The sequence below is a fragment of the Grampus griseus genome (assembly GCF_964374135.1).
Source record: "Grampus griseus genome assembly, chromosome: 3".
In the NCBI taxonomy this organism is placed as follows: Eukaryota; Metazoa; Chordata; class Mammalia; order Artiodactyla; family Delphinidae; genus Grampus; species Grampus griseus.
The window spans coordinates 40,862,986-40,877,954 of NC_139019.1; the positions used below are offsets into that span (position 1 = coordinate 40,862,986).

A 14,969-nucleotide genomic window follows, 5' to 3' on the forward strand; every position below is an offset into this window, starting at 1 on the left:
TTATGGAACTTCCTCTTCCCTCAGCTCTTACAGAGCTTTCTACCTAAGAAATGCAAAGGGAAGATTGCTCCAAATATACTTCCTGAAATCGTAGTTGCCACTATTTATCGAATGTTTCCTATGTGCCAGGCACCACGAGAAGCACTTTCCACACATGATGTTATCTAATCCTCATGATAGCCCTCTGAAGTAGGTATATTACCTCAACTGTAGAGGAGAAACTACAACACAGTTAAATGATTTCTCCAGAGTCATGTGACTAACAAGGAGTGGAACGGAACTCTTAGCTGGTTCTGGTTGACTCCGAAAACTAGGGGATTAGTCACTAGGCTACAAACCTCCTTCTTTGAATCAGGACACAAATTTTCAATGGTGATTAACATGCCAGACTGACACACATTTTTTTTTCTTTCTTATTTTCTTTTTCCTGGTATTATCTTTAATGGTAGCTATTCTGATGAGTGGATAGTGCTAACTCATGGTAACATCTCACTATGCTCTTGCTAACTTTTCCATTAAGTTGATTGTTTTTTTTTATCCTTCTTGATTTGAGTAGTTCTGAATCTATTCTGGCAACAGGCTTGGTTTTGCGTTGCAAATATCTTTTATTCTGTGGCTTTTTGCCCCACTCTCTTCACTTTCTCTTTTCCTTCTTTCTCTCTTTCAAACACTTTTTCTTGAGGAAATGTCAGTTATACATTCAGAGGCAGACAGCAAGTTATCCTGAACCTCCAGGTCGCCATCATTTGGCTTCAACAATCGTCACCAATCTTGTTTCATCTATATCCTCGCCTACTTCTGTTCTTCTCTGCACCCAACTGATTATTTTGAAATAAATTTCAAGCATAAGAATTCATCCATGAATATCTCAACATATGTCACTGATAGATAAGGGCTCCTTTAAAAAATACACAACCACAATTCCATTATCACACCTAAAATATCCTAGTAATCAATGCTTCCTTAATTTATGATATATTTAGTAAGTGTTTACATTTCTTCAATGTCTCTGATTTTATCTTTTTACATTTTGGTAGTTTGAGCCAGAAACCAAATAGGGTCTATACTCCGCAATTGTTTGATAGAGCTCTTAAGACTCACTCCATAGGTTTCCTCCCTCTATTCCTTTTTTCCTTCCTGCCATTTACTTAAGAAACCAACTCATCTGTCCAGTTGAGTTTCCAATAGTCTGGATTCTAATTATTGCATTAAATCACCACAGGTGATTAAATCACACCTCTGTTCCTGTATTTTCTGCAAATTGTTAGTTAGATCCAGAGACTTGATCAGACTCAGGTTCAATGTGGGGGTCAGAATACTTCATAGGTGGCATCGTATACTCCCTCAGGCAGCACATAATGCCTGGTTGTTCCCCTCTTTGTGATGTTAGCAGACACTGAAGAGCACTGCCCAGATCCATTATTTCACTAGGGGCAGAACCTCAAAGTATAAACCACACGCTTTAACTAATCATTGAATTTTGCTGTTTTACCTAAAAATTTGGGATGACTTGAAATTAACAAACTGAACAGAAATAGAAAGGATTCTGTTTCTGTTTCTTTTCGTGATTCTACCTGGTTACCCAGGCTGGTAGACTATAGGGGATGTTGCGATTCTCTGAGAGGCACATCTGTCATGGGGCTTGGGGCTGGTGAGGGAAGAATGGTATGGACTTCAGGTGTCCAGGGAAATGAGAATGGTGTTGGTATAGACTTTGTAAAAGTGCTTTAAATCCAAAATGTGTTAACTCCTCCTAAAGGAACAACCTTGCACGAGTATCATCTTGGAATAAATAATGCGTTTAAAGAGGTCTTTCCAAGTTTCCAATCTTCAATGAGAAGCAAACAAAGCAGCCTGAAACCCAGTTGAAATTTACTGCTTCTAACTGGTTAAAACATTCACTGGGTTGTACAGCTTACAGGTGACTCCTGTCTGGGTGTGTGAATTGTGAAATTTTCTTTTAAGACAGAGGCTTTTACCGTTAGGTGGAATAAAACACAAGAGACTGCCACTGAAGAAGAATTTTGTTCTTGGAGATTCATCATTTCAAATAGAGATCTTTTATTAGATCACCAGACAGAAGCATGAGACGAAGCTGCTCTAGAGAAAAAGATAAAGCCCTTTGAATACAGAAAAGATGAAAAGAACAGTAGGTGATTGAAAGAGTTTGGTTTTGCACTTTGGAAGCAATCTGTGTGCTAGACACATGCTTCGTTGTCGTAGTGGTTAAATAGCAGAAGAAAAGGTGCTAGCTTTACAGAGTTCTATTTAGAAAGACACTAAAGAGAGGTAAAGCCTTTTCGGTGTATGTGTGTGTTAGATTTCTGGTTTTATTAATGGTCTCAAAAGAAACTACACAGCTTTAAAAGGCAATTTTAAATTAGGAGGGCTGAAAACCAGAAATTAGGACCAAGAAAAGATATTGAAAAATCTGGAGATTCAAATTGCAATTTTACTATAAAAATGTTCCCCAAATAGAATAACATTCTCTAGAGCCATAGAAATAACCCGACTTAACCAAAGGCTACAGGAGTGAAAATCCTACAAAGATAGGAACCAAGACTGCTCTGTGCAGTACCGTATCCCAAGCATCTAACACAATACCTAGGACACAGTAGGTGTTCAACAAAAACATACCAAATGCACGAATAAATTAAAAGCCTAAAATTATCAAAACCCAAATTTCCAATTGTGAGATAAACCTGTAAAAAAGACCATGGTAAGTTGAGTCTTGACAAGCTGTCATCTGAAAAATCCTGTTGAAGCAGCTTAATAAAAGTGTTGGGTTGAAACACCCCCTGTCTAGAAAGTTGTAAAACAACTGGAGAAGGTCTAGAGCCAAGCCTGACTTGCTCCAGATGACAGAGAATGACAGCCAGACTTGCCGTTTGCATTCCTGTCTCTGCCATTTGGTGAGCAGTTTCTGCTCCAACCAAATCTCCTCACTTTTAATTTACTCTATTTATATGTCTAATGATTTAATATCACACCATACTAGTCTGGCCTTCAGGTGTCCCTGACACACATTTTTCTGATTGACCTTTCCATATATTATACATAAACCAGCCAGAAATCATTCATCGCCACATGAGCCTCTCAGGTGAGGATCGTCATTTCACTTCTCTCTCCAGAAACAGCCTTCTTCACAGAAGAAGGCTGTTTCTGAAAAGAGCTCCCTCCCCCTCCCCAACCCCCCTGCCCTCGTCTCCCACCTGTGTCTTCCGTAAGCTTGTAAGCTTGTCCAGACGTGGAGGCATCATCAGGCCAGGTCTTCTAGTCATTCCACTGCTTGCAAAGCAATCATTTATACGCATTTGGTGTTTGGTCTGACATCTTTTTGATGCTGGAGCGCCAGCCTTTGTCTCAATGAATCACTTGTCAGCAAAGGTTGCAGCATTCTAGGCTGGATTTCACACCTTCTGGAAGGGTTGCCTGTGATGTAAGTGATCTTAGGCCTTTTTGAAACCACCACTTCCCCCACTTCCCTATATCCCATGAGGAAACAGGGGACTGAAGGAGACCTGGGAACCCGATGCTTATTCAAGTCTTATTTTCATTTGTCAATGTGTACCTTGTCCCTGTGGTTGGAGCCGGGCTTTCCTCTCCGGGGACAATATTGTCAACTCACCTCCACGGTTGGAATGTTGCTGCTAAAAAGAACCAGGATGAACAATCTCTATAGAATATTTTGAGAGCTTCAGAATAAGAGGGAGAGATTTTTGAGCAAAAAAAAGAAGAAAAAAAGAGGAATTCATCATTCTTTGGTAGTTTGCAGATCATTTTTTTTCCCCCAGAGGATCATTTTTTTTAAAGTGCAGTTTGATGGCTGTGTCTAAGTCGGTCATAGTTGTGGAAATGTCTACTGGAGCAGTAGGGGGTCAGGAGTCAGACTGGGTTATAAACCAGGCTGATCCCAGCAAGGCATGAAATCGAGGAGTCCCCTTCCTTATTCTCCAGAATGGGCACCAGTGACCTCACAAAGTATATATGGTAAGTGAAGTTGCTCTAAACCACAAAGCCTGAACCATTTCCTTGTAAAAAGTGATTATTCAGATAGAACGTCCCATGGAAACTCCCTGCAATCTGAGGACTTGAACAGAGGATAAAAAAGTGGGGGGGAGCTAAGCCTAAGAACATCTTTGGTGGCCTTTCTAAACCAGGACCCAGTGATCAGAGCCAGCCTCGTGGAGCAGAGATGGAATGCAAGATGGGAATGTAGAGAAAATCTGATAGAAGAATCATGCGCTCTTTCACTCTGTTTTGTTAGGAAAGAAGGATGTATGCTGGAGGGATTTTTCTTGGTGCCTTTTAAACTCTTTGCATTGGTTTTCACAGAAAGCCACTTTATGAAGAGGTCACACACGGATGAATCCCTACGATGGGAAGTCAGAAGTTCCAGCTCCGATGAAACAGTAGGTGGAAGGAAAGTTTTTCATTCAGAGAATATGGGAAAGGGGAGGGGAAACTGATATCCCATCTGAGGCTGCTGGGTCTTTACAGGGATCCTTTTCATGTTCCTAAATCAGTACAAGGGGGGTGGGGCAGGGTGCCAAAACGGGCTCATCCGTCACTCCGTGCATCTGAGCTGGAAAACATTTTAACCCTGAGATGCAAATCATTTAATCATGCTGACTCAGTGGTGACCAAAAGTTGTGAACCCTTGGGATCCAGGAATTCCCAACATGATGTGATAATGCATTTCACAGCATGAACTTCAGATCTCCAGGACCCAGGCTAAGGGAAAGAGATGGCAGGGAATCTACATTCTCCTAAAGTTTTATCCTTCCTTCCAAATGCATTGAAAATGAGGGATCCCCAAGGGCAACTCCCACTTCCCGCCCCCTCCACGTATCTTTTCCTTTCTGTTTGCACCATTAGGTCAAGAGGTTAATGAAAATGCACTCTAAAATTATAAAGACGATAAAGCCAGGCATGAATATTAGGTTTCCACTCGAGTCTGAATATTCCATCTGGACATTATTAAGAAAACCCCATTTGCTTCAAAATCTTACAGTTCTGTCCACATTTGCTTGGATAGGTCTGAGATGCTTAGGAATGTGATAACTGCTAATTACCTACCTTGGAAACAAAACTAGGAATGCAGGTTGCAAGCTTTCCGTGTAGTTAAATAATGTGTCGGGATAATGTTGCATTTGGACCAAACAAGAGCTGGGATTTGTATTTTTCATCCTTCTATTATGTATTTTTTCCCCTTCCCTTCTTTGTCTTCTTCGTCCATCTATCTTTTAATTTTTCTTTCTCTTTTACGGAATACTCTCATCCTTAAAGATGGACCTATAAATATTGTACACAGCATTTCCTCCTGAGTCACTTAAAAATATTTACTTATTTCCTGAGGGCAACAATCCCCATTGAAGGACATAGTTCATTGCACCAAACAGCCACTCTTAGAAAGTTGCTTTTACAGCAGATATTATAAAATGATGCTTTGATTGAAGGATGACACTTGACATTAACATCTCGACTCTGCTTACCCATTCTGAAGGAATAGCTCCAGTGAAAGTAAATTGCTGCTGAAGACAAACCAACTGGAAAAGACACTTGCGCTTTTCTTCTTTTTTTTTTGTCTCTTAAGGTTTTCACAGTGGCTTCAAAGGAAATGTGAATTAATCATTTGTTTTGACCCAAGAGCAGCAGAACTTATTTTGAAGACTTAAACAGGCAACACAAATGTAAACAGAAATCTGGGACTCCCAAATGCTAAAGCTGGAAGGAGTCAGTCTGAAAACATCAATTCTACTCAGCGTTTATTTTCATTTGAAGATAGTGGAAATCATATATAAATCACGGACAATACGAGTTCTTCTTGCCTGGCCATTGTCCACATGAATCTGTTAACCTCTAAGTACAGATACAGAATTTTTTAATAGAAAGACAGGGCAATATGGCAGTTAATTAGCAACTGATACTGTAAACTACAGGAGATACAAAGTTCTGTCATATAAATTAATTGCCATTACAAAAAGGCAACTGCTTGAGCTAAGAAGGTACAAAAACTGATAACTTCCATAAATATAACGAGAAGCTAAGTGAAGAAATACATAACAGACTGTTTTTCCTATATAATATTTGAATATGCAAACTAAGACACCTGTGGCATTTTACAAGTAGGAATACGACAGACACGTTCACCCACCACCCACCCACCCATGTCCGTCCAAGCCCTCTCCCCTCCCCCTACGTGGATTTCCCAAACACGGCAAATTCTAGGGTTACAAGGACAGGATGCCGCACGGAAGCAGCAAGACTGCGAGCTCTGAACTGCTAGACAAAGAAGGAGCCTTATTGACAGTTGTAAAGCATTAGGCGTCAGACAGAAACTTGTCAAAAACAGCTGTTGTTGGGTACTGATTGATAATGTTTTCATTCTGACGGCTGAGACACTGCAGACAGTCGTGGGTCTGAGAAGAAGCCCATCCCTGGAGCACACATGAACACACACGCAGACAACGGGAAGTCATTTAACAGATGTCTTACGAGCACTCAGCCACGGTATCTTAAAAAGATAACATTCTACATTTAATGAACTTGCAGAGAAAGTAATGCCTAATAATCATTTATGTTTCATAGAAGATGAGCACAACAGGACGAAATAAAAGCAGGACTTTTGTAAGTGGTCATCGGAATAAAAGTTTTGTGCTGCTCACGGATTATATAAGGTTGATAATATTCAAGGATGCCGTAGATAAAATTTGAATGTGAATCTTTTTTGATCCACTCCATTAAAAAAAAAGGTTAAAAGAAGTGTTCGATGTTTCAAAGGTAATGATTTCATTAAAATCCACCTACAAGATCAAACCACAAAAGCAAAATTTGAATGACATATACCTTCTGGAGAATTACAAGGTATTACATCACCCTGTAATACAGTGTGAGTGTGGTATTTGGGAATCAGTCGATGCTACCTAAAAATTGCAAACATGTTTTTATTGCTCAGGTGAAGGGAGCAGTCTTCTATCATTTGGTCACTTGGTATTTTAAGTGGCCCAAAATCTGCAAAATGTGCCAAAGAGTATTTCATCCATTAACCTCAATATCCATAGATTATTCCTGATTTAGAAAAGGTCCAAGGTGCCAAAACTTAGTAAACCTGTACATTTATCTGTATAATTTTATCATTTAAACTAAATGAAAAAAAATTAGTTCCAAAGACTGAATCTAGGCCTTAAAATTATTTATTTGCTGCAGCCCCAGCACATTTTTAAGGGCATACTGAAACCCCTGAAAATAGAGGTTTATAAGAGAAATACTGATAGACCTTAAATTACTGGATGGGACATTAACAGACTCCATTAAACTACATTAGCACTTACTGAATGAATACACAGATGATTCTGCCTTTATTATCTTTGTCAAATCCACGCCAGCTTAAGCCCTAGCCAGTATAAACTATACTTCATTTGGCTGTTTAAAAAATTTTTTATCTCTTATTTTAAAAATTATTTTCTCTATTTCAATCAGACGTAAGATTTTTAGAAAAAGATTTTTAGAAACATGTTACACTGCAGCTCGACTTTACATTGGGTAATTTTTCCATTAAAAAAATATTTGAGGACTTGATGGAATAGTAATCAGCGATGCATGCATTGTGCCTAAATCTCCTCTAACTCTTCTTGAAAACAGAAACAATGTCTTTGCTCTTAAAAGAGGGGATTGAGGGAGAGTTCAGATGTAATTAAAAAAAAAAAAAGAGTAGGCAACTTGTCTAAGTTCTTCCAAGTCAATTTTACTATGGCAGGATACTCGTTTCTGGTAAGGTGATTAATTGAAGTTTTTGGTGCTCATTTTTCTCCTATACGCTGTAAGGCCAGTATACAGAAAACTTAAAAATAAGATAAGATAAAACCCCCAAGAGATCTTGAAAATGATACCCATATTATGGGGGAGCCCTAGTCACACAGTACTCCACCCCAAACCCAGGGTAAATGAGCCGAGGTTCTCGGTCTCCCTGAGTCTTCCATAAGGGATTTGATTTCTGGGAGCCACGAATTCCATCCATTTTAGCACACACTAGAGAAGAGACGCTTAGAACAACAGAAGGAAGAGACATGCGGTGAAGATAATTAGTGGTAAACAGAGAATAAATTCTCTCTCAGTAGTGTATACTTGACGGTAATGCCGATGATAGTTCACCTGATTTACAGAATATTCACTTTAATAGAGAGATGAGAGTCTGAGATAACTGGAAGAAAACAGATACTGAAGCCATTAAAGTCTTGATACCAAAATAAAATTAAACGGAGAAACTAACATGATAGGTTCAAGGCCTTGTGGGAACCCATTTTCTTCACCAAATTTCACATTCTTACAGCTTCATGGTCTTTTTCTTCTAACAAATTTATCAGCTGAGAGAAGCTGTCTTTCAGTGCGTCCATGTCATCCAGCGAGCAGGGCTGCAGAATCCAGCGTTTTCCACGTGCAAGTGGTTCAAGTTCAAAATATTTTTTGACCTTAATTGGGGAGGGGGAGAGAAATATGTTATTAATCATCTCGGAATCTTTCTCATACCGAAATTTTGTGAGTAATGAAGTAGGGGGATTTTAAGAAGTTATAGGAACCATGATGGCCGGGACCTGCTAGAATCCCATCCACAGCTGTGGTTATAATGTGGGTTATATGTTGTGACCCAGGAGTGTTTTTTTTAGGGGTGAATGACCCCCTTGCAAGCTACCATTCCATCCATTCACTTAACGGCATGGGAGGTCTGACGAAGTCTAAGAAAGAATTATATGTACTATGGCACGGAGCAAAAATACACTGCAGACACCAAAAAGTTGCAATTCAACCAAAATAACTCTAGCAGAGTAGCTTTCACTACATTACCTTGTTAACTTATTAAATTGGTGACGGCCAATAACATGTACACTACTGATTACACAAGACAATTATTTTGACCATCAAATACACACACAACAACAACAAAAATAATTTAAATAATCCTTTCTCTCATTTAAATACATGTCTCTGGCATGTATTTCTGAGACCTGGGAAGGTGGTTTTCTAAGAAAGAGGATAGAAACCGAGTGTATGTATCTGCATATATAAACTTATATAAATACACGTACATACATAAAGTCTCCTAGCTTTTTTTTTTCTCCCAGTCCTGAATTTTCAGGGAGGGGAAAATCAAGACCTTATAACTGGTATGTAAGGTGGAGCAGTTGCTATCTGAAAAATCTGTTTCATTAATAACAGGTCACAAGTCACCCTTACTGTGTACGAGGCTAGGATACTGACTAATAACATCCAGGATTACCAACTCCTGACTGTGAATAAATATCAAATTATTATGGCTTTCAGAAGTATTGATTTTCTCTCAAAGGGTATGATAAAGTACAAAGTTCACGAAGTTACAAACACACACACACACATACACACACACAAACACACACTACATCACACAAGAAAAGGACATTGTATTTATAGCCCAGCAGGGTTTACATAACATCAAATACAGTGAGTGGCAACATCAGAAGAGGCATTGTTCAAAGACATTCTTGGTCAATGAACTGTGTTAAATCTCATGTGCCATGGAGAATCCCCAGGCCTTACCTTAGTCAATACCTGACCCAGAAAAAAAAGGTGTCCCAATCTGATGCCACTTCCAAATGTGGTTTCATTTTGCTTTTCTCATCACAAGCACCAGACTACTGTTAACAGCAGAGACACACCATTCAAAGTGGTATTAATATGTGTGTACATTTTTAATGTGAGTAAGAAGATATAAATAACACTAAGTTTTTATGGTAATTTAGGAACCACAAATATGCTAACATTTTACAGTTCAAGTGTGTCCCAGAAGTACTCCTAAAGATGTCTGCAAATTCATAATAAATACCACTCCTGAAAAACAAAAGAAGCCCTTGAGAATGGAAGGACTCTCATTAATTCTGATTCTGAAGAGTAATGGAAAGCTCACCTACAGACCAGAAAATGGGTCCACAATTTCAAGACAATTTTTGGCCAAGGTATTTTACAAATCATGTTGTTAAGAGGATTCCCTCTTATGGAAAATGTAGACTCCATTCTCTTAGTTTCTTTTCTTCAGGGCTCTGAAAATGACTTACTTCAAAAAGAATATGAGATTAGGAACCAAGACGGTGGAGTAGAAGGACGTGCTCTCACTCCCTCTTGTGAGAACAGCAGAATCACAACTAGCTACTGGACAATCATTGACAGGAAGACACTGGAACTCACCAAAAAAGACACCCCACATCCAAAGACAAAGGAGAAGCCACAATGAGATGGTAGGAGGGGTGCAATCACAGTAAAGTCAAATCCCATAACTGCTGGGTGGGTGACTCGCAGACTGGAGAACACTTAGACCACAGAAGTCCACCCACTGGAGTGAAGGTTCTGAGCCGCACGTCAGGTCCCCAACCTGGGGGTCCGGAAACAGGAGGAGGAATTCCTAGAGAATCAGACTTTGAAGGCTAGCGGGATTTGATTGCAGGACTTTGACAGGACTGAGGGAAACAGAGACTCCACTCTTGGAGGGCACACACACAATAGTGTGTGCATCGGGACACAGGGGAAGGAGCAGTGACACCAGGGGAGACTGAATCAGACCTACCTGCTAGTGTTGGAGGGTCTCCTGCAGAGGTGGGCAGTGGCTGTGGCTCACCATGGGGACAAGGACACTGGGAGCAGAAGTTCTTGGAAGTACTCCTTGGCGTGAGCCCTCCCAGAGTCCGCCATAAGCCCCACCAAAGAGCCCAGGTAGGCTCCAGTGTTGGGTTGCCTCAGGCCAAACAACCAACAGGGAGGGAACGCAGACAAACCCATCAGCAGTCAAGCGGATTAAAGTTTTACTGAGCTCCGCCCACCAGAGTCAGCTCTACCCACCACCACTCCCTCCCATCAGGAAACTTGCACAAGCCTCTTAGATAGCCTCATCCACCAGAGGGCAGGGAGCAGAAGCAAGAAGAACTACAACCCTGCAGGCTGTGGAAGAAAAACCACATTCACAGAAAGATAGACAAGATGAAAAGGCAGAGGGCTATGGACCAGATGAAGGAACAAGATAAAACTCCAGAAAAACAACTAAATGAACTGGAGATAGGCAACCTTCCAGAAAAAGAATTCAGAATAATGATAGTGAAGATGATCCAGGACCTCAGAAAAAGAATGGAGGCAAAGGTCGAGAAAACGCAAGAAATGTTTAACAAAGACCTAGAAGAATTAAAGAACAAACAAACAGAGATGAACAATGCAATAACTGAAATGAAAACTAAACTAGAAGGAATCAATAGCAGAATAACTGAGGCAGAAGAACAGATAAGTGACCTGGAAGACAGAGTGGTGGAATTCACTGCTGTGGAACAGAATAAAGAAAAAGAATGAAAAGAAATGAAGACAGCCTAAGAGACCTCTGGGACAACATTAAATGCAACAACATTCTCATTACAGGGGTCCCAGAAGGAGAAAAGAGAGAGAAAGGACACAAGAAAATATTTGAGGAGATTATAGTTGAAAACTTCCCTAACATGGGAAAGGAAATAGCCACCCAAGTCCAGGAAGCGCAGAGGGTCCCATACTGGATAAACCCAAAGAGAAACATGCCGAGACAAATAGTAATCAAACTTGCAAAAATTAAAGACAAAGAAGTTATTGAAAGCAGCAAGGGAAAAATGACAAATAACATACAAGGGAACTCCCATAAGGTTAAAAGCTGATTTCTCAGCAGAAACTTTACAAGCCAGAAGGGAGTGGCATGATATACTTAAAGTGATGAAAGGGAAGAACCTACAAAAAAGATTATGCTATCCAGCAAGGATCTCATTCAGATTTGATGGAGAAATCAAAAGCTTTACAGACAAGCAAAAGTGAAGAGAATTCAGCACCACCAAACCAGGTCTACAACAAATGCTAAAGGAACTTCTCTAAGTGGGAAACACAAGAGAAGAAAAGGACCCACAAAAACAAAACCAAAACAATTAAGAAAATGGTCATAGGAACATACATATCTATAATTACCTTAAATGTGAATGGATTAAATGCTCCAACCAAAAGACACAGGCTCACTGAATGGGCACCAAAACAAGACCCATATATATGCTGTCTACAAGAGACCCACTTCAGACCTAGGGACACATACACACAGAAAGTGAGGGGATGGAAAAAGATATTCCATGAAAATGGAAATCAAAAGAAAGCTGGAGTAGCAATACTCATATCAGATAAAATAGACTTTAAAATAAAGAATGTTACAAGAGACAAGGAAGGACACTATATAATGATCAAGGGATCAATCCAAGAAGAAGATATAACAATTGTAAATACATATGCACCCAACATAGGAGCACCTCAATACATAAGGCAACTGCTAACAGCTATAAAAGGGGTAATTGACACTAACACAATAATAGTGGGGGACTTTAACACCTCACTTACACCAATGGACAGATCATCCAAAATGAAAATAAATAAGGAAACAGAAGCTTTAAATGACACAATAGACCAGATAGATTTAATTGATATTTATAGGACATTCCACCCAAAAACAGCAGATTACACTTTCTTCTCAAGTGAGCATGGAACATTCTCCAGGATAGATCACATCTTGGGTCACAAATCAAGCCTCAGTAAATTTAAGAAAACTGAAATCATATCAAGCATCTTTTCTGACCACAACGCTATGAGATTTGAAATGAATTACAGGGAAAAAAATGTAAAAAACACAAACACATGGAGGCTAAACAATACGTTACTAAATAACTGAGAGATCACTGAAGAAATCAAAGAGGAAATCAAAAAATATCTAGACAAATGACAATGAAAACATGATGATCCAAAACCTATGAGATGCAGCAAAAGCAGTTCTAAGAGGGAAGTTTATAGCTATACAAGCCTACCTCAAGAAACAAGAAAAATCTCAAATAAACAATCTAATCTTACACTTAAAGGAACTACAGAAAGAACAACAAACAGAACCCAAAGTTGGTAGAAGGAAAGAAATCACAAAGATCAGAGCAGAAATAAATGAAATAGAAACAAAGAAAACAATAGCAAAGATCAATAAAACTAAAAGCTGGTTCTTTGAGAAGATAAACAAAATTGAGAAACCATTAGCCAGACTCAGCAAGATAAAAGGGAGAGGACTGAAATCAATAAAATTAGAAATCAAAAAGGAGAAGTTACAACAGACACTGTAGAAATACAAAGCATCCTAAGAGACTACTACAAGCAACTCTATGCCAATAAAATGGACAACGTGGAAGAAATGGACAAATTCTTAGAGAGGTATAACCTTTCAAGACTGAACCAGGAAGAAATAGAAAATATGAACAGACTTATAACAAGTAATGAATTTGAAACTGTGATTAAAAATCTTCCAACAAACAAAAGTCCAGGCCCAGATGGCTAGACACGTGAATTCTATCAAACATTTAGAGAAGAGCTAACACCCACCCTTCTCATACTTCCAAAAAATTGCAGAGGAAGGAACACGCCCAAACTCATTCTATGAGGCCAACATCACCCTGATATCAAAACAAGACACAGATACTACAAAAAGAAAATTACCAAAATCACTGATGAATATAGATGCAAAAATCCTGAACAAAATACTAGCAAACAGAATCCAACAACACATTAAAAGGATCATCCACCATGATCAAGTGGGATTTATCCCAGGGATGCAAGGATTCTTCAATATACGTAAATCAATCAATGTGATAAACCATATTAACAAACTGAAGAATAATAACCATATGATCATCTCAATAGATGCAGAAAAAGTTTTTGACAAAATTCAACACCCATTTATGATAAAAACTCTCCAGAAAATGGGCATAGAGGGGACCTACCTCAACATGATAAAGGCCATATATGACAAACCCACAGCAAACACCATTCTCAATGGTGAAAAACTGAAAGCATTTCCTCTAAGATCAGGAACAAGACAAGGATGTCCACTCTCACCACTATTACTCAACACAGTTTTGCAAGTCCTAGCCATGGCAATCAGAGAAGAAAAAGAAATAAAAGGAATACAAATTGGAAAAGAAGAAGTAAAACTGTCACTGTTTGCAGATGACATGATACTATACATAGAGAATCCTAAAGATGCCACCAGAAAACTACTAGAGCTAATCAATGAATTTGGTAATGTTGCAGGATACAAAATTAATACACAGAAATCTCTTGCATTCCTATACACTAACGATGAAAAATCTGAAAGAAAGATTAAGGAAACACTCTCATTTACCACTCCAACAAAAAGAATAAAATACCTAGGAATAAACCTACCTGGGGAGACAAAAGACCTGTATGTAGAAAACTATAAGACACTGATGAAAGAAATTAAAGATGATACCAACAGATGGAGAGATATACCATGTTCTTGGATTGGAAGAATCAATATTGTGAAAATGACTATAATACCCAAAGTAATCTACAGCTTCAGTGTAATCCTTATCAAGTTACCAATGGCATGTTTTATGGAACTAGAACAAAAAATTTTAAAATTTGTATGGAGACACAAAAGACCCTGAATAGCCAAAGCAGTCTTGAGGGAAAGATATGGAGCTGGAGGAATCAGACTCCCTAACTTCAGATTATACGACAAAGCTACAGTAATCAAGACAATATGGTACTGGCACAAAAACAGAAACATAGATCAATGGAACAAGATAGAAAGCCCAGAGATAAACCCATGCATGTATGGTCAACTAATTTATGACAAAGGAGGAAAAGATACACAAAGGAGAAAAGACAGTCTCTTCAATATGTGGTGCTGGGCAAATTGTACAGCTACATGTAAAAGAATGAAATTAGAACACTCCCTAACACCATACACAAAAATAAACTCATAATGGATTAGATACCTAAATGTAAGACCGGACACTATAAAACTCTTAGAGGAAAACACAGGAAGAATACTCTTTGACATAAATCACAGCAAGATCTTTTTTGATCCACCTCCTATAGTAATGGAAATAAAAACA

At 38.9% G+C, this 14,969-nt stretch overlaps 1 protein-coding gene across 1 annotated transcript in view; it reads right to left on the reverse strand.

The window, feature by feature from the left end:
• Positions 1 to 5,761: 5,761 nt before the first annotated feature.
• The window catches only part of ARL15 (ARF like GTPase 15), a 416,529-nt gene continuing 407,321 nt past the window's right edge, over positions 5,762 to 14,969 (reverse strand). Inside the window, exon 5 of the mRNA XM_082650582.1 lies at positions 5,762 to 8,471. Coding sequence (XP_082506708.1) covers positions 8,319 to 8,471 — 153 coding nt within the window. The 3' untranslated portion in view covers positions 5,762 to 8,318. The remainder of the gene's footprint in view (positions 8,472 to 14,969) is intronic.